Genomic DNA, 20,607 nt, shown 5'->3' with positions numbered 1-20,607 from the left:
GCCCATCACTTTAGACATTCATTTTCTGGGATTGCCAAGCTGTCAGTTTGTCACCAGGCTCCAGACTCCTAGCTTGCGCATGTCTCCTCTACTCTCACACTTCATCTGTTTAATCAACACCATGCCTGAATGCATGCCTCTGCAGGGTACTATTCTAGGCACAAAGTGAAAAGCTCACCTAAGGGGGTTTGGTTGTTATCGCCCTCCCATCACATTAAGTGTGACATGTGATAAGAGATAGATGGGAGGGAATAAATTCTAGCAGTCTATAATTGGTCCCGGTACTGACATGAAACTGCTAAGAAAATCAGCTCAGGTCAGAGGTATAAGGTTGTGCTTTTCTTTATATTCGGGTTTCTCACATAGAGTACACATTAATTTTTAGACTTGAATCAAAGGAGCCTATAAAACTTGAATTGTTACAGCTATAATTCCCCACTTTGAGACATCACTAGTCTTGAAATCAGTCTTTTTTCCTCTATTCTGCAGGCACTAAAAGCAAAGCCCAATGCAAATAAGTTGCTTAAGGGCAATAAAGTAAGAAGGAGAAGCATGAATATACTTTTGTTTCCCGTTTCTCAGTTCAGACAGTGAGTCTCAAATTTTGGGTTTATGCACAGCAGCAGATGCTGTCTATACTGGGCTCATAGCCTTTGAGCCTACTCTGGAGTTTGCTTTTAGAGAGTTCTAACACAAGAGGAGGACTGCCTATGTCTGCATGAGTGCATTCTCCGACCTTAGGAGCATGCTTTCCAAGCACTGAGCTGGGTAGAGGTGCAGGAGTGTTAACAGCCTAAAGAGGAAGAGAGTTGGTGGGATAATAGCTCAGCTTCCTTACCTCTTAGTGAGACAATTCTGAAGTGTGTTCCATAGTTTCCCAGATGGCTCACAGCAGGATTAAGCCTGGTTGCCCACATAGTGACCCCTCATTAACACACCCTTAATGACTATCCTTCCTTTCCTGTCTTACTTCTCCACTTCTTCAAAAGTGGAGTTGCCTCTTGGAGTCACCTACTAAACAAACTATTTGTACCCAAATCCTGGTCTCTGAGTCTGATGTTAGGGGAACCCAAACTAAGACAAGGGATCTTTTGAAAATGTAAGGAAAAACAAGGTCCCTCTCCTCAGGAAAATATGCCATACTTCCAAGAAACCTAGGTAGGATTTGGTGAAATTCTGACAAAAGGGCCACAGTTCCAGAATCATCCTACTTTCCCTCTTCCCCATCCCCTGAAGACTACTGACAGAGCTATATACAAAAAGCAGCAGCATAATATAATAGGAATAAAAGCATTTATTAGAAGTTTCAAGGCCGGGCGCGGTGGCTCACGCCTGTAATCCCAGCACTTTGGGAGGTCGAGGCGGGCGGATCACAAGGTCAGGAGATCGAGACCATGGTGAAACCCCGTCTCTACTAAAAAAAAAAAAGAAAAAAATTAGCCGGGCGCAGTGGCGGGCGCCTGTAGTCCCAGCTACTCGGGAGGCTGAGGAGAATGGCGTGAACCCGGGAGGTGGAGCTTGCAGTGAGCCGAGATTGCGCCACTGCACTCCAGCCTGGGCGACAGAGCGAGACTCTGTCTCAAAAAAAAAAAAAAAAAAAAGTTTCAAAAGTGCCCCAAATCCCCACTGTACCCCGTTTAAAATACAATTGACCCTTGAAAAATGAGGACATTAGGGTTACCGACCACCTGCACAGTCAAAAATCCATATATAACTTTGGGTCCTCCAAAACTTAATTACTAATAGCCTACTGTTGATTGGAAGTCTTACTGATAACATAAACTAGATTAACACATATTTTGTAGTTACATGTATTATATACTGTATTCTTACAATAAAGCTACAGAAAAGAAAATTTTAAAAAATCTAAGGAAGAGAAAATATATTTACTACTCAGGTGGACGTGGATCATCACAAAGGGCTTCTCATTGTCTTCACATTGAGTAGACTGAGGACAAGGAGGAAAAGGAATGGCTGGTTGGTCTTGCTGTCTTGGGGTAGCAGAAACAGAAGAAAATCCATGTATTATTACGAGTAGACCCCATAGTCCAAACCTGTGTTGTTCAAGGGTCAACTGTAGTCACCACATGGCTGGCTTCCTAACTATTCTCTGTCACAGTATACTTGCCTTTTCCTACATGATTTGCTTAGTTGCTTACTGTTTTCTACGAGACTGTTCCCTGAAAACAGAAACTGAGTCTGCTTTGGTCACCACTTTATACTCAGTGTTTATGACAATACTCTCTTTCACATGGAAGGTACTCAACAGGCTGAGAATGAGGTTGAGGTTTGGATTCTGACCTCAAAGAGCTGCCAATTCCTTGCATATTAAAATCACAGAATCCCAACCTCTATCAGGCTACATGGAGAAAATCAAGGAGACAGGATAAACGAAATGAACAGATCTGCAGAGCTGGTTCTGGCTCAACTAATCCATCAAGCTATGCTTGTGGAGGAGGCAGAACAAAATCCATTGGTGACCCTGCCTGCCAAGAACATGGGCCAATTAACATCTTGAATTTTCACTGTTAGACTAGCAGCTCCTTTTCACTGGGGAAGGGGAAGAAAGGAGGAAGGTTGCCAAAATCTCTCCCTGAAGTATATCCTATTATATTTCTATACATATTTTTTATATATTTTATAAATATATATATAAGTTCTTTTTTGAGACGGAGTCCCACACTCTTTTGCTGAGGTTGGAGTGCAGTGGCATGATCTTGGCTCATTACAACCTCTGCCTCCTTGGTTCAAGCAATTCTCCTGCCTCAATCTACTGAGTAGCTGGGATTACAGGGGCCAGCCACCATGCCTGGCTAATTTTTGTATTTTTAGTAGAGATGGGATTTTACCGTGTTGGCCAGGCTGGTCTTGAACTCCTGACCTCACGTGATTCACCTGCCTGGGCCTCCCAAAATGCTGGGATTACAGGTTTGAGCCACCGTGCCAGGGAGAAAAACAAAAAACAAAACAAAACTGAAGTATGTCCATGGGTCATACAGCTTAACAACCCCAAGTTAAGGATTTCTGATTTGTAGACCTTTCTATTGGTGCAAACTTTGAAGCTAATACCATCAGATTTAGCTCCTTTCTGATACATTTGATCCCATCCCTCTCCTCCCTGCAAAAAGAAAAAGGCAGAACATACGGTAAAGAAAGTGTCAGTAGTAATGGCTGAAACCACTTACAGCAAGGCCTGTGCTATGCTTTCTGGAACTGTGGCACCTTTGCTGGGCCTGGACTATTCTATCCTCTAAATGTGCATCTATTGAAATCATGTTAACTTTGCAAGGTCTGGTACAAACGCTTCCTTCTTCATGAAACATTCTCCAATCCTACCAACTAGGTGGAAACTCACTAGTAACTTCTAGTTGACTGGTTTCATGGTCAGTTGGACCTCCCACAGCAGAGCTCACACAGAGCTTCCAGTGCTTGGAGGTGTTTTAGAACCAAACTAAGATCTCCTTGCCCAGTGCAGTAACGCCAGATTGCCACACAGGTTTTGCTGCAGTAGACAGGCAGGACTCCTAGCAAGGAGAGGAGAATTGGTGTAGCTCAAGCTTAAGACCTAAACTTCCCCAGCCTGACCAACATGGTGAAATCCACCTCTACTAAAAATACAAAAATTAGCCAGGCGTGGTGGCAGGCGCCTGTAATCCCAGCTACTCAGGAGGCTGAGGCAGGAGAATCGCTTGAACCTGGGAGGCAGAGGTTGCAGTGAGCCGAGATAGTACCACTGCACTCTACCTTGGGCGACAGACCGAGGTTTCGTCTCAAAAAAAAAAAAAAAAAGTCTGGGCGCGGTGGCTCACCCTTGTAATCTCAGCACTTTGAGAAGCCGAGGTGGGTGGATCACAAGGTCAGGAGTTCGAGACCAGCCTGGCCAATATGGTGAAACCCCGTCTCTACTAAAAATACAAAAATTAGCTGGGCGTGGTGGCATGTGCCTGTAGTCCCAGCTACTGGGGAGGCTGAGGCAGGAGGATCACTTGAACATGGGATGTGGAGGTTGCAGTGAGCCGAAATCATGCCACTGCACTCCAGCCTGTGCAACAGAGCGAGACTCCGTCTCCCACAAAAAAACAGAACAAAACAAAAAAAACCCTGAACTTCCAATGGCTTGCAGGAAAGAATTTTTTTTTTTTTGGAGACACAGTCTGGCTCTGTCGCCCAGTCTGGAGTGCAGTGGCACGATCAACGTTCACTGCAACTTCCGCTTCCTGGGTTCAAGCCATTCTCCTGCCTCAGCCTCCCGAATAGTCCCGCGCTGCCACGCCCGGCTAATTTTTGGTATTTTTTTAGTAGAGACGGGGTTTCACCATATTGGCCAGGCTGGTCTCGAACTCCTGACCCTGTGATCCACCCCTGCCCCGATCCCCCGGCTTCTCAAAGTGCTGAGATTACAGGCGTGAGCCACTGCACCCAGCCTTTTTTTTCTTTTTTTTTTAGACGGAGTCTCGGTCTGTCGGCGACTGGAGTGCAGTGGCATGCGGCATGCTCTCGGGTCACTGCAACCTCTGCCTCCCAGGTTCAAGCGATTCTCCTGCCTCAGTCTCCCTAGTAGCTGGGATTACAGGCGCGTACCACCACGCCTGGCTAATTTTTGTATTTTAGTAGAGACGCGTTTCACCATGTTGGTCAGGATGGTCTCGAACTCCTGACCTCAGGTGATCCGCCTGCCTCGGCCTCCCAAAGTGCTGGGATGAGCCACTGCACCCGGCCTAAGGTCTCTTCCTTAATAACTGCCATTGGACTGAAAGGTGTCCAACCTAGAACAGTTTCGCACCTAGCCCTATTCCTGTTAGATGCTCTTTATTTTTTAAAATCCAATTTACCAAGCGTGTTGTCTTCAGCTCGCTAATTTCTCCAACGGCACTACGTAGTCAAACTGAGAAAACTGTTCAGTGGGGGTGACAAAAGCCAAGGCTCGTGAGACAACCCCCAAATCCGTGGGTCGATCTGACTTGTTTAATAGCCCAAGCCCTGTTCGGGGGGAAAAAGCCTTCCGAGGCCCTCAAGGCAGGTGCTTGAGCTGCAGATCTAAAGTTGCTAATGGACAGAACCCGCCCAATACCGGAGGGAACCGCGAGAGACAGCGCCACAGCATGCCTTAGAAAGAACGTCCGCCTTGAAAAAAATGTCACCAGGCAAACTTCCAGTTTCACTCCGACCGGTGGCCCAAGGCCTTTTATCCTAGTTGGCAGTGGTCCACACCCGAAGGCTACCCCACCCAGCCGCTCCCTCAGGGCTTCTCCACACTCCGTGGAGGCTTTCGCACGTCTCGAGGGTGTGACGGTTACGCCGTGACGTCACTCCAGAGGAAGTGGTAAGACGAGCGGGGTAATGGGGCTCTTGAAGGGTTGCAGCCCTAACACGGAGAAGCGCTCTAAGAGCCTGGAGGCGGGACCAGCTTATGACTGACGTCTACCCACACCCATTGCTTTTCTGATTCCTTCTCAAACAAACCAATGAATGCGACGACGGCGCCAGCAACGTGCCCCAGGCGCTAGAAGTGGCTCCGCCCCTTCAACTTTGCTGCCCTTTGGTCGCCATGCTTAGTGTGGCTACTGCCTCTGTGCTACTTGAGGCTCTCCTACGGCTTTTCGACGCCTTCGATGAACCTCTACCTAAGCATTTCTTCCCTTTCACCGCCAACTCCCACCTTCTCGGGTTTCTAGCTCGCTCACTTTGTATCCAGCCACACTGGACATGGCGGCCGGAGGCGAGCCCGAGGTGGGGCGTGACCAGCGCGGTGACGTCAGCGCGCTGCGTGTCGGCAGGTGGAGGGAGAAGGGAAAGTTTGGCCCGTGCGTGGGGCTGGGGTGGAGGGCGGGACAGAGGGGCTGGGCCCAGGGAAAGCTTCTGTCGCTGCTGCTGCGGAGGCCGAGGACAGGACGTGGGCTGGGCCGGGCAGTGCCGGACGCGGAGGAGCAGGAGGCGAGGTCTGCCGGAGCTCTGAGCCCCCGCCGCTCTGCCGCGCGGTGACCCCGCGCCCTGGCGCCGTCCGACCCGTGGCTGTTCCGAGACGATTGGTGGGGGCGCGGCGGCGGCTGTTGGGGGTGGGGAGACGCGCGGCGAGGAGACGAGCGAGGTCAGCGAGTTTGAGGGAGGACCGCGAGCCGCTGCCGCCGTCATGTCCGAGGACTCGAGCGCCCTGCCCTGGTCCATCAACAGGGACGATTACGAGCTGCAGGAGGTGATCGGTGAGAGCAGGCGCCGCGGAGGGGGAAGGCGCGGCGCTGGGCGGCGGGGGACGCGGGAACGTGGGGATCCGCGGAAGCTCGGGGAGCGCAGCCCGCACAGGAATTCGTGGGACGCTTGTGTCGAGCGCGTGTGAGACGGGAAGGGGGTTTTGAGGCGCGCGTGTGAGGCGGCGTGGGGTGGGGCTTGGGGGGGCTCAGGAGAGATTTGTGCACAGCATTCTCCGCTGTGTGGACAGGAGCGACCCATGTGTCCTGTAGAGAGAGAAAGTGCAGGTGTGGCCAGGCCTTACGAGGCTGTGTGGGAAATGGGATCTTGAAGTTGGGGGCACAGCCATCGATTTCTGCTTTAGTTTTTTCCTCCTGGTCCGTGCTGGGGCGAGCTGGGGATCCTCCAGGTGAAGCTGCAGGAACCACGCTGAGCCACAGAGACCCAGCTTCTGACTCCTTTCAAGTGACTTTCCAGTCGAGGAGGTAGACATTAAATAAGTAGGCAAAAAGAAAAAGGGCCGGGCGCGGTGGCTCACGCCTGTAATCCCAGCACTTTGGGAGGCCGAGGCGTGCGGGTCACGAGGTCAGGAGATGGAGACCAGCCTGGCCAAGATGGTGAAAGCCCGTCTGTACTAAAAATACAAAAATTAGTTGGATGTGGTGGGGCTCGCCTGTAGTCCCCGCTACCCGGGAGGCTGAGGCAGGAGAATCCTTAAACCCGGGAGGCGGAGGTTGCAGCGAGCCGAGATCGCACCATAGCCCTCCAGCCTGAGCGACAGAGCGAGACTCCGTCCTTGGTGGTGGTGGTGGGGAGGTGGAATTAAAAAGAAGAGGTTTTGGCAAGTGCCATGAAGGAGATAAACAAGATGTTCTGATAGAGAATAACCTGGAGATCTAGTTAGGGTGATTTCAAGGAAAATTCTTTTTCTGAGGCGATGACATGTCAATTGAGCCCTGAAGGATGAGAAGTGAGGATTAAGAGCCTCAGGAAGATTTTTCCTTACAGAGGGATGAGGAGATGCAGTGGCCTTGAGTAGGGCAAAAGCTTGATATGTTTTAGGACCTGAAGGAAGGCTGGCAAGGATAGAGAGGGAAGGGAGGAGCCAGAGCTTAGGGATCTTCTCAGCCTTGCTACAGATTTTGGAATTTTATGTATCACTGGAGGCCCTCAAATAGTGCCTTGACGTGATCCAATAAATTGGGCTGGTGTGTGAAAAGATTTGAAGGGGGTCCAGGAATACCAGTTGGCAGAGAACAAAACTTGCACAAACATAGATTGTAATTCTCACAGAAGCCTAGGGATTGGGAGGAGGCTGGGGACTGGGGATGAGGGGAGTATTTGTTGGACAACAATAACCCAGTGACCTTGGAAATCAAAAGGGGGTGGGTTTAGCTATACAGGCTCAATCAAACTGACATGAGCAGACACCTGTGTATTGGAGGAAGGAGAATTGTCTACTTTGCCAGCATCCTGCCCTAAAGTTAGTTTTATAACAAAGACCAACTGAAGACTTATTAGCTGCCTTGGGAGTGTCGGTGTTTATTTCACTGTGGGTTTAAAAAAAACTTTGTGAAAAAAATTTTTTTTTACTTGCCTCTTGTTGTAAGACAATCTGGGCTTAAAGTAGTATTGGTTTGTGTAGGAAAAACAAAAACAAAACAAAACAAAAAAACCTGGACTAAATAAAGACATCACATCTTTGCTTAAGCCACTTCATGGGCCTGTGTGCTTGCTACATTTTTATTGGGTCTTTGACGTGTATTTGTTGGTTCTAAAGACAGCTGGTTCCCGGTCTGAACTGATTGCTTCTGGTTCCGCCAGTCAGAGTTTCATATTGAAGGAAAAGATTAAATGGAAGATTCTAAAATGATGTCAGAGAAGTAAAGATGAGGTTCCCTATCATCATTTTAAAAGAAGAGTTTTTATTTTTATTTTTTTTCTGGTAGTGTGTCCATCTTTCTAGGGTGAAGAGGGTGGTTGTAGTCATTCTCAAAGCCTTTGGTGTTAAGATGGCAAAGAATTTCAGAGTTACAAAGGTGCTAGAGATTTGGTGATTTGTTAATTTGGTGTCCTCAGACCCTTAGGATGTCTGTGAGTGGGCAAAAGGTAGCCTCTCAGTCTTCTGGATAGGGTTAGTGTTCCTCACATTCACAAAGTGGTCCATGGTTTTTAAAAGGTTAGAAACTCCAGGGTGATTTGACCATCTTTCATGGATTTAAAACAGCTTTACTGAGGTATAATTTAATATAAAATTCACCCATTTTAAGTGTAACGTTTAGTGATTTTTAGTAAATTCCCTGTGTTGTACAACTGTCTTCACCATAATCCAGTTTTAGAGTATTTCCAACATCCCCATGAGATCTCTTGTGCTTTCTTACAGTTAATCCCTTTTTCCACCCCCAGCCTTAGGCAACCATAAATCTACTTTTTGTCTCTATAGACTTGCCTTTTTTGGACATTTGTATAAATGGGATCATATAACATGTGGACTTTCATGTTTGGTTTCTTTCACTTAGCATAAATATTTTTTCATTTGAAAAAAACAAATTTGAGATATAATTTACATACCATAAGATTTACCTGATTAAAATGTACAATTCAATAATCTTTTAGTAAATTTACATAATTGTTCAGTCATCACCACAATCCAATTTTAGAACATTTCCATCATTCCAGAAAGATGCCTCATGTCCATTTGCAGTCACTCCCTGTTTCCACCCCCAGCCCCAGGCAATCACAAATATACTTTCTGTCTCTATAGATTTGCCCTTTCTGGACATTTCATGTAAATGTGATCATATAATATGTGGTCCTTTGCGTTTGGCTTCTTTTACTTCCCATAATGCTTTTTGAGGTTCATCCATCTGCCATGTAGTACATGGTTCCTTTTTATTGGATACCAGTTAATGGGCATTGGATTGTTTCTGCTTTTTGGCTGTTTGGAATAAGGCTGCTTTGAGTATTCACATCAAGTCATCCCATGAATATGTTTCGTTTTCCTTGGATGTATACCCAGGAGTGGAATTGCTGGGTTGTATCACAAATTTAACTGTTTAAGAAACTGCCAAACTGTTTTTCAAAGTAACTGTACCATTTTATGTTCCTACTAGTAATTATAAGAGTTCTCATTTCTCTACATTTGTTGTCTTTTTGCATGTAACCACCCTAGTGGTTATGAAGTGGTATCTCATTGTGGTTTGGATTTGCATTGCCCTAATAACTAATGATGATGAACATCCTTTCATGTGCTTATTTATTAGGCTTTCATAGATCTTCTTTGGTGAAATATCTGTTCAAATCTTTTGTCCAGTTGGACTGCCCATTGGGTTGTTTGTTTTCTTTTTTCTTTTCTTTTTTTGAGATAGAGTCTTGCTCTGTTGCCCAGGCTGGAGTACAGTGGTGAGATCTCAGCTCACTGCAACCTCTACCTCTTGGGTTGAAGCAATTCTCCTGTCTCAGCCTCCTGAGTAGCTGGAATTATAGGTGCTTGCCACCATGCCCAGCTAATTTTTGTATTTTTAGTAGTGATGGGGTTTCACCATGTTGGGCAGGCTGATCTCAAACTCCTGACCTCTGGTGATCCACCTGCCTTGGCCTCCCAAAGTGTTGGGATTACAGGGGTGAGCCACTGTGCCTGGCCGGTTTTTTTTTTTTTTTTTTTTTTTTTTTTGAGTTATAGAAGTGTGGGTATGTGTATTCATTTTGGGTATGTGTCCTTCTCTGATATATGATTTAATTTAAATATTTTCTCATCTGTAGTTTTTTTTTTTCTTTTCATTTCTTTTTTTTTTTTTTTTTTTTTTTTTTTGAGTCTTACTCTGTCACCTAAGGTGGAGTGCAGTGGCATGATCAGGGCTCACTACAACCTCCACCTCCTGGCCTCAAGTGATCCTCCCATCCCTGCCTCCCTGGTAGCTGGCACTACAGATGCACGCCACCATGTTTGGCTAATTTTTGTGTCTTTTGTAGACACCGAGTTTCGCCACATTTCCCAGGATGATCTCAAATTCACTGCAACCTCCACCTCCAGGGCTCAAATGATCCTCCCACCCCTGCCTCCCTGGTAGATGGGACTACAGGTGCACGCCACCACGTTTGGCTAATTTTTATGTTTTTTGTAGAGACCGAGTTTCGCCACATTTCCCAGGATGATCTCAAATTCCTGGGCTCAAGCGATCCGCCTGCCTCAGCCTTCCAAAGTGCTGGGATTACAAGCATGAGCCACTGTGCCTAGCCTTCTTTAATTTTAACTTTTTTTTTTTTTTTTGAGTTGCAGTCTTGCTCTGTCGCCCAGGCTGGAGTGTAGTGCCATGATCTTAGCTCACTGCAACCTCTGCTTCCTGGGTTCAAGCAATTCTCCTGTCTCAGCCTCCCGAGTAGGTGGGATTACACATGCGTGCCACCACACCCAGCTAATTTTTTGTATTTTTAGCCTCCCAAAGTGTTGGGGTTACAGGTGTGAGCCCCCGCGCTTGACCTCTTTCATTTACTTAATGGTGTCTTTTAAAGTACAAAAGTTTTGAATTTTGATGTTTATCACTTTTTCTTTTTATTTATTTTGCCTTTGGTGTTATATCTAAGAAATCTTTACTAACCCAGCATTGTGAAGATTTTTTTATCCTATGGTTTCTTTTAAGTGTTAGTTTTAGCTCTTGCATTTAAGCCTCTGATACATATTGAGTTAATTTTTGTGTATGGTGTGAAGTAAGGTGAACCACCTTACCACAACCATCTACAACTGTTTTACAGTTGAAGACACAGAGACAGAAAGGTAAAATGACTGCCTAAAGCCATATAGCTAATTAGAGGCAGAGCCAATACTGGCATCTATGTCTCCTGTAGCCTAATTCAGAATCCTTGTTCCTGTATCTACATTGGTTCTTGGATATAAACTGGAAGATGGGGGACATTGTCTCACAGATTAAGGGGAATATCTCCCCTGCTTTTTTTTTGAGACAGTGTCTCACTCTGTCACCCAGGCTGGAATGCAATCACAGCTCACTGTCTCACTGTACGAACTCCTGGCTTGAGTGATCCTCTTGCCTTGGCCTCCCCAGTAGCTGGACTACAAGCACGTGCCACCATGCCCACCTCATAGTTTTATTTTTTGTAGAGACAGGGTCTCATATGTTGTCCAGGCTGGTCTCTACTTCTGGGCTCAAGCGATCCTCCCACCTTAGCCTCCTAAAGTGTTGGGATTTACAGGTATGAAGCACTGTGCCTGGCCAAGGGAAGTATCTATCCTTAGAGTGAAAAAAATCTGATAGATATTCCACACCTGTCACATCCTTCCAGTCTACTCCTTACAGCCTCTCTCCATTTTCCCAACAGGGAGAAAAAAATTTTTTTCCTTGATCTACAGCCTAGTACAAGCAGCAAGTTTCAGTAAAGCGTTGTATTCTTATTCTAACTTTGCTTCCGTACCAAAAAGTTTGGTACATAGTAATTTATAATAAGCTGTGGTCTTCAAAATGAATCTTTGCGATTTCAGGTTACACTCAACTTTTTCAGGAAACAAATGATTAAAATCTAGAAAAAAGGTTTTGGGATCATTTAAATTTTGTTTTCAAAGGATTTTTTCTAGAGAAATCAGTGTAATGGTGTCATCTCCATCAAAACACATACATTTATTTGAACTGTAATATGTTTATTTGAACTGTAATTTTTTTCACATTTGCTTCTTAGCACTGTACTATTTATGGGATTGTTTCTCACATTCTGTTTTGTTCTTCGTCTGTCTGGTAAAGTCCTGCAGAGAACAGAATCTCCTAGGAACACATTAAAAGCCTATAGACTGAAAATTCAAAGGGCTTTTTTAAAAAAAAAAAAAAAAAAAAGAATCGTATCGCCTTAAGCATGCTTTGGCAAGATTTGAAGTTCTTTAAGTATGATTATGTGTAAAAGATGTTAGTGTCGTTCTCACAATTAATCATTGATCTTTCAGTATTTTTGAGCCCTTAGTCTTAGATTAGAATTTCAGTATTTTTGAGCCCTTAGTCTTAGATTAGAATTTCTGAGCATGTGTTATACTGTATTTGGCATGTGTTGAAGCAGCTGTAACAATTTGGGCTTTGGGGTTAGACTGACCCAGATTCAAATCCTGGCATTGCCTCTTACTAGTTATGTGATCTTAGACAAATTATGTAATTAGTTTCCATGTCAGCTTTTTGTATACTGGGGAGAATAGCACCTCTGTCATTGGGGTTGTTACATAGGTTGAGTGTCATTATTTGTGGGAAGTGTTTAGCTTGTATAAAATGATAGTTGTTATTATCTCTGACCTTTTTTTACCCTTTCTCTTGTCCTCATATTTCCCAACTTTTGGTATTGCCATGAAATATGAAATCCTATGTGATGTGAAATCTTGTAACACTTACAATATTTTGAATCTGTTTTTAATGCTTATTGGAATATTATTGCATTTATTTTATTTTATTTTTGCATCTTTTTTTTTTCTTAGTCCAGGCCTCATTCAGGTTTAGATGGATTTAGGGATTTATGTTGGACATGGTAGTATAACTGTAACCATGATATTGCTAATAATACAATATAATGGCAGAGAGGGCTGTGCCAGTTAGCTTTTATTGCCCTGCATTGTGAAAAGTCTCAATGAGTATTTACTATTTACCTCAGATTGGAAAACTGAAAACTTCATACTAGGTTTAAGGTGTGATTCACCTAGCTTTGACACTTTGGTGAAGGCAGTGCAATATATTTCTATTCTTGACTTTCCCTTTTTATTTTCATTAATTGTTTACTAGCCACACATTTTGAGTCTAAAGTTGTGGTTTTCAAATACAGATTCCAGGGCCTTACCTTTAGCGCCTCCATAAATGTGAAGGACTTCATGCTTTCAATAGAGTGGTGCTTAATAGTGTATTTTTCCACTTATTGGGAGACTCAGCTAAGGTGACATTTTCTATGAGGCCAGCATTGGGCCAACAACCTCATAGTGTTGTATCAAATAGGGCTTACATTTCTCTGCATGTGGGGAAAATAGAAATAATAGTGCCTTAATAAAATCTTTTTCCCCGCTTATATAACAAGAAGACTGGAGGTGGCAGCCTAGGTGCTGTCAGGCACCCAGGCTCCTAGTTTTTTTTCATGCCACCACACTTAGCAGGTGACTCTCCTTCTCATAGTTGGAAGATGGTTGTTCCACCTCTAGACTCATGCTTGTGTTCTAGTCCAGAAGAATATGGCAAAACAACAAAGACACATGAAGCTGAGTTGGCTCTCTTTCAAAAGACTTTCTTTCCTGGATTCCTTTCTCAGTGACTTCCACTTCTATTTTACTGGCCAGAACTATATAATTTGGTCATTTGCAAGGGAAGCTGGGAAATGAAGCTTTAGCTGGACACATTATTACTTCAAACAAAATAGGTCAGGATTCTCTTACTAAAGAAGGGGAAATTGTATATTGGCTAAGCAACTAAAAATATTGGCCTCATTTTTTTTTTTTTTAAATGAAAATAGTTAAATAGGGTATTGCAAGTAAATAATTTAACCTGATACGTAAAATTCAATTAATAAATGTTAGCTTTAATCTGAAGAGGCAGATGCCTACCAATTAAGAGCAAAGTGTTGAAACTCAGGTAGTTCTTATTTCTAGGCCCTACTGTGCCTAACTAACTGTATGACCTAAGTTTTACCTTAATTACATTGCTTTACTTACATTGCCTTGTAAGACCATGAACCTATCGCATGGGATTATTGTAATGATTAGATGAAAAGAAGAAATGTAAGTAAAGAAAGTACTCAGCATAGACTTGGCACACAGAATGGATGCTCAGTGAATGTTAATGTACATGATGGTGACAATGAAATAACACCCATGAAGACTGGGCTATTTCTGTGTTTGTTCTGCCCCAAACAATATATTTTTTTTCTTGAAAATATACCCCACTATTTGATTAATTCATTCAGCAAATATTTATTGAACTCCTGTTATGTACTAGGCACTGTTCTGGATGCTGGAGATAAAACAGTGAAGCAAACACAAAAAATGCCTGCTTTTACAGAGTTTATAATCTAGAAACTCTAAAGAAGAAGAAAAAGCAGGAAAGCAGTTAGAGACTGCTAGGGATGGAGGTGGGGTTTCAGTTTTAGGTCAGGGAAAACTTCTCTGAGAAGGTGACAGTTGAGGAAAGACCCAAAGAAGGTGAAGAAGTGAATGATGTGGTTATCTGCAGAAAGTTTGTTCCAAGCAGAGGACAACAAGAACAAAGGTTCTGAAGTAGAAGCATGCTGATGGGATTAAGGAATGCTAAGGAGGTGTGAGGGCAGCTAGAGCAGAGTACATCAGAAGGTGAAGAGACAGATAGGTGAAGAGGTTAGAAAGGTAAGGTGGTATGGATGCGTGGTCCTGATTGTCAGGTTGTAAGTTATTGTAGGAACTTAGCTTTTGCTTTGAGTAAGATTGAAAATCGTTGCAGGGTTTTGAACAGAGATTTAACATGACCTGACTTACATTTTAAAACTCAGGCTGCAGGCCGGGCGAGGTGCCTCGTCTGTAATCCCAGCACTTTGGGACACAGAGGCGGGTGGATCCCATGATTCCAGGAGTTTGAGACCAGGCTGGCCAACATGGTGAAACCCCATCTCTACTAAAAATACAAAAATTAGCTGGGCGTGGTGGTGCATGTCTGTAATCCCAGCTACTTGGGAGGTTGAGGCATAAGAATCACTTGAACTTGGGTGACAGAGGTTGCAGTGAGCCGAGATTGTGCCACTGCACTCCAGCCTGGGTGACAGAATGAGACACTGTCTCAAAAACAAACAAACACACACCTCAGGCTGCAATATGAAGAATCGTTTTATAAGGGTACAAGGGTGGAAGGAGATTATCCAGGGGAGAGAAGTGGTAGTGGAGATGGTGAGAAGAGGTCAGATTCTGGATATAGCATATTTTTTGGAGTTAGAGGATTTGCCGTTGGATTAGATGTGAGAGAAAGGGAAGATGGGATGACTCCAAGATTTTTGGCTAGAGCATCTAGAAGAATGGAGTTGTCATCCGCTCAGATGGGAGATCACCAGAGTGAACAGGAGAGCGAGTGATGATTCATTGCAAAACCATCAGGCTGCTTGAATAATTACTTGAAGCATATGGCAGTGTGTCTTTATTTTCATCTTTGTATGGACAGAATAGCATGATTTTTATGATGATGACTATTCTTACAGCTGTTTTGCTAGTTAATTTTCAACATGACTCTGACAAGAGACCTTATTTAGAAAAGGGGTTAACAAAATTGTAAATTCTGATGTTTTGCATGGTTCAGGTGACAATGCTTTAGTCATCTTTCAAAACAAACAGCCTGGGCTAGTGCTTTTCTTTAGTGAATGCAAAACCTTACTAAAATATACTTTAAAATCTTTAGACTATAAGCCTATTATAGTGATGGCTGGACACAATTTTGGGGAAAATGTGTTCATTTGATTTGATTCATTTAATTCATTTTTATCCTCACAGGAATATCTATTTTTAATTATCACTCTCTTTTTTAAAAAAAATTATTTTTGAAGTGGGGTCTCGCTCTGTTGCCCAGACTGGAGTGCAGCAGCGTGATCATGGCTCACTGCAACCTCTGCCTCTCAGGTTCCAGCCATCCTCCCACTTTAGCTTCCCCAGTGGCTGGAACTACAGGTGTGTGCCACCAAGCCCAGCTAATTTTTGTAGTTTTTGTAGATTTTGTAGGTTTTATCATGTTGGCCAGGCTGGTCTCAAACTTCTCAGCTCAAGTGATCCGCCTGACTTGGCCCCCCAAAGCACTGAGACTACAGGCAGGAGCCACTGTGCCTGGCCCGGTTCTCTCTCAAATTTCTAAGTCTCGTAAAGCGGAGAGAGACTGAAATTTTTTCTTAGTCCTGCTCATGCTTGGGCAGATCCTTCTCTGTCTCAAGAAGTAGAGTTACTTAGTTTGAAAGATTTAAAGAGAAGGTTCATCCATATTTTCCGCACGTTAATTTATTCTGCTGTGTGATGTATGCTAACGTTGGTTGCAGTTAAAGAACTAACTAGGAGAGGATAGAGGAGTGGAAGAAGTGAGGATGCAGGATGGGGCATTGAGGATGCGTGCCAATGTGAAATAGTGAAAGGCTGAATTATGTTGTTTTATTGCAAATTGTGTAAAATTTTCCATGGTATTAGTATTCAGATTAGGCCACTGCTTAGTCAAGGGCATTAGGGAAGTAGCTATCACACTTTGACTGAACCATTCCTTTTGTTCTTTTTAAAATCTTTTTTTCTAAAACATCCTGTTATAGCAGACTAAACCATTCCTAACAGATACCTTTTACCCGTATGTATGAATATTTATACTGAAGTAACAGTTTTACAAATAACTTCTGTTGTTGTTGTGTGCAGTGTATACTGATATTTTCTATTTGATCCTATTTACATCAATAAAAATGATGGTAAACCCAGTAAATTGTTAAAAAACTGTATTAAGGAACCCTGCTTTGAAGAAGAGATGAAATTTTTTTATTTGTATCTTTAATCCTTCTATATTATTAGATTATTGGAAAATAGTTAAAATAATTATGATAAAACTTTTATTCTTCCCTATCTTATCTACATTATTAATTGCCATTTTCTATGAAGTAAATTTTTTTCTAATGAGAGAACATCGTTGATTATTCTGAATTAGTGTTGAAAGTAGTGAGTTTTTACCGTGTTACCAAAATCTTTTATGTTAGAACCTTAAAATATTTTTCAATTGCTGAAGATTATTTTAACATTTATTTTGGGAAGATAATATGGAGATGGATGAAAGTGACTGTTAGCATAGAAGAACTGGAGCCTGCAGGTTTCTTTTTATCAACGGGTGTGGGAAGCATTCGCATCTTGTCATTTGGCCATTTGTTAAATCGCACCAGAGCGTAGTATCTTGCTCGTGAGGAGATTTGTTCATGAAGTGAATAGATCTTTAAGTGAAAGAAAGATACTTTAGTATCTAAACAATTATGATTGCTAATATGTATGTTTGGTATTTTGTTATTAGTGAAATTGATTGTGTTTACTGATGACTAGAAAATAATAACTAAAGTTAAAATCAAACATTTCTTTATCTACATTTTTAACCCCAGCATGGTTTTGGCTTACATAGGACATGCTATTAATATATTTCAGGTTTCGTATATATAAGATAAATCAATCAGTGTTAGATTATCCAGGGGTAGAATAGCTGGTTTGGGAACTAATACTGGTTAAAAAGAATACCACTGGATAGTACATTTGTAAAAATGTTGTAAAGAATCAGTGAACACATTTACATATTAGAAGATGTCTGTTATCTGGGACCAAAGGTACTTTGCAGAGGCCATGTTATGTCTCCTGTGACTTGAGAAATGCCTTTCTTGTAGATTTGTGACCAGCATGATTAGCTTACTTCTCCTATTCCCTGGTGTTTCCAAGAGTCAGCCAGTGGCCTCTCACTGAAGGCAAGAGAAAGCAGTTAAACTTTCTTCAGGGCTTCTATGCAGAAATAATTAAGAGGATAGGATGTGAGAGGGATGGAACTTAATGGCAAGCACTACCATTCTGCCTCTCTGCTTTATACACATGACAAAGGGAGCTCAACCAAGAAGCAGATCAACTGCAAGCTATTTCAGTAGTAGCCTGTTGGATGATTTTTATCAAGTAAAAGTTAATGTTCCTCAACTGTTGTCAAAGTTGTTTGTGTACACTATGGGATAATGTTATTGAATGCTAAATATGCTCTTTTCTTTTTTATTTCCTTTCTTTCTCTGTCTTTTTTTATTTTTTATTTTTATTTTTGGCAAGGTCTCACTCTGTCACCCAGGCTGGAGTGTAGTGGTGTGAACATGGCTCACTGCAGCATTGACCTCCTGGGCCCATGCAGTCTTCCACCTCGGCCTCCCAAGTAGCTGGGACTACAGGTGTGCACCACCACACCTGGCTAATATTTTTATTTTTCATTTTAGAGACGGGGTCTTACCGTGTTGCCCAGGCTGGTCTCGAACTCCTGGCCCCAAATGGTCCTCCTGCTTCAGCTTCCCAAAGTGCTGAAATTATACATGTGAGCCACCACCACCAGAAGTGTGTTCTTAAATATTAGATTTTATTTTAAATTTTGCATTTTGTGAGTTTGGTGCCATTACTTGTTTGTTTGGTTTTTGAGACAGAGCCTTATTCTGTTGCCCAGGCTGGAGGGCAGTGGTGCAATCTCAGCTCACTGCAACCTCTGCCTCCCAGCTTCAAGCAATTCTTGTGTCTCGGCCTCCTGAATAACGGGCAGTACAGACGTGTGCGACGACACCCAGCTAGTTTTTGTATTGTTTTAACAGAGACGGGGATTCACCATGTTGGCCAGGCTGGTTTCAAACTCCTTGGCTCAAGTGAGCCGCCCGCCTCGGCCTCCCAAAGTGCTGTTATTACGGGTGTGAGCCACTGCGCCCAGCTGTGTGCAGAGTTTTTACTTAGTTTGTCAGAACTGTGATTTGGATTTATCCATGTTGGTGTTGCCTATGGTTGTGTTTGTGTGGCTTTATTGAGAGATTTTCAAATGGATTTAAATGTAACAAATGCAAATTCTGTCGAATTATATAGTTATATGTGTAAATCATATATATACACACATGTATACATATATATGCACATACATACATATATATATATATATATTTTTTTTTTTGGAGACAGAGTCTTGCTCTGTCACCCAGGCTGAGTGCAGTGGGGCGGTCTCAGCTCACTGCAACCTCTGCCTCCTGGGTTCAAGTGATTCTCCTGCCTCAGCCTCCCAAATAGCTGGGACTACAGGCCTGCATCACCATATCCAGCTATTTTTTTTTTTTGTAGAGATGAGGTTTTGCCATGTGGCCCAGGCTGGTCTCAAACTCCTGAGCTCAAGTGATCTGCCTGCCTTGACCTCCCAAAGTGCTAGGTCTATAGGCATGAGCCACCACACCGGCCTCATGTTAAATTTTTAATGTTTGTAGCACATTAGTATTAGAAATGTGTTGGCACACTTGAAAAGATTTTTAAATAACAGTTTTATTTTATTTTCTTTTACTTTCGAGATGGGGTCTCTCTCTCTCATTCAGGCTGGAGTGCAGAGGTGTGATTATGGCCCACTGCAGCCTCAAACTCCCAGGCTCAAGTGATCCTCCCTACCTCAGGCTCCAGACTAGGTGGGACTACAGACGTGCACCACCACACGTGGCCTTTTTTTTTTTTTTTTTTTTTTTTTGAGACAGGGTCCTGCTTTATCACCCAGGCTGGAGTGCAGTGGCGTGACCACAGCTCACTGCAGCCTCAACCTCCCAGGCTCAGGCGATCCTCCTACCTCAGTCTCCCTAGTAGCTGGGACTATACATGTGCACCACCACGCCTGGCTAAATTTTGTATTTTTGTAGGGACGGAGTCCCACTATGTTGCCCAGGCTGGTCTTGAACTCCTGGGCTCAAACGATCCATCCACTTTGGCCTCCCAAAGTGCTGGACTCACATCCCGCCCCTGGCCTGGCTAATTTTTAAATTTTTCATAGACAGGGTCTTGCTGTGTTGCCCATGCTGGTCTCGAATTCCTGAACTCAAGCAGTCCTCTCACCTTGGCCTCCCAAAGTGTTAGGATTACAGGCATGAGCCATTATTTCTGGCCTATAACAGCTTTATTGAGATACAATTCACACACCATAAAATTTACCCTTTTAAAGTGTACAATTCAGCATCCTTACAGAGTTGTACAACCATCACCATTAATTCCAGAATGTTTTCATAACTCCAAAAGAAACAGTGTACAGTTGGCCTCAGTATATGTGGGCAACTGGTTCCAGGAATCCCAAGTATACCCAAATTCATGCATACTTAAGTCCTGCAGTTAGTCCTGCAGAACGCTTATTGTGTGAAAAGTCATCCCTCCATATATGTGAGTTTCTCATCCTGTGAATACTGTATTTTCCATCTGCATTTGATTGGAAATAATCTTTTTTTTTGAAATGGAGTTTTGCTCTGTTGCCCAGGCTGGAGGGCAGTGGTGCAATCTCAGCTCACTGTAACCTCCGCCTTCCGGGTTCAGGTGATTTTCCTGCCTCACCCTCCCAAGTAACAGGGACTACAGGCGCGTGCCACCATGCCTGGCTAATTTTTGTATTTTTAGTAGAGACGGGGTTTCACTATGTTGGCCAGATGGTGTTGATCTCCTGACCCACTATGATCTGCCCACCTCAGCTTCCCAAAGTGTTGGAATTACAGGCATACCACTGCGCCCAGCCTAATTTTTGTATTTTTAGTAAAGGCAGGGTTCTGCCATGTTGGCCAGCCTGGTCTCGAACTCCGGTTTCAAGTGATCCGCCAGCCTTAGCCTCCTGAAGTGCTGGGATTACAGGCGTGAAACACTGTTCCTGGCTGGAAAAAATCTGTATGTAAGTGGACTCATGCAGTTCAAATTCACATTTTTCA

General features: G+C 43.4%; 1 protein-coding gene across 1 annotated transcript in view; it reads left to right on the top strand.

Moving 5' to 3' along the window:
• Positions 1-5,798: 5,798 nt before the first annotated feature.
• Positions 5,799-20,607, top strand: part of OXSR1 (oxidative stress responsive kinase 1) — a 92,432-nt gene continuing 77,623 nt past the window's right edge. The window contains exon 1 of the mRNA XM_007971749.3: positions 5,799-6,200. Within this exon, the coding sequence (XP_007969940.1) occupies positions 6,131-6,200 (70 nt within the window). The 5' untranslated portion in view covers positions 5,799-6,130. The remainder of the gene's footprint in view (positions 6,201-20,607) is intronic.

The sequence above is a fragment of the Chlorocebus sabaeus genome, chromosome 15 (assembly GCF_047675955.1).
Source record: "Chlorocebus sabaeus isolate Y175 chromosome 15, mChlSab1.0.hap1, whole genome shotgun sequence".
Lineage (NCBI taxonomy): Eukaryota > Metazoa > Chordata > Mammalia > Primates > Cercopithecidae > Chlorocebus > Chlorocebus sabaeus.
The sequence above is the reverse complement of the archived record's forward strand: the minus strand, read 5'-3'. Positions and strand labels throughout refer to the sequence as shown.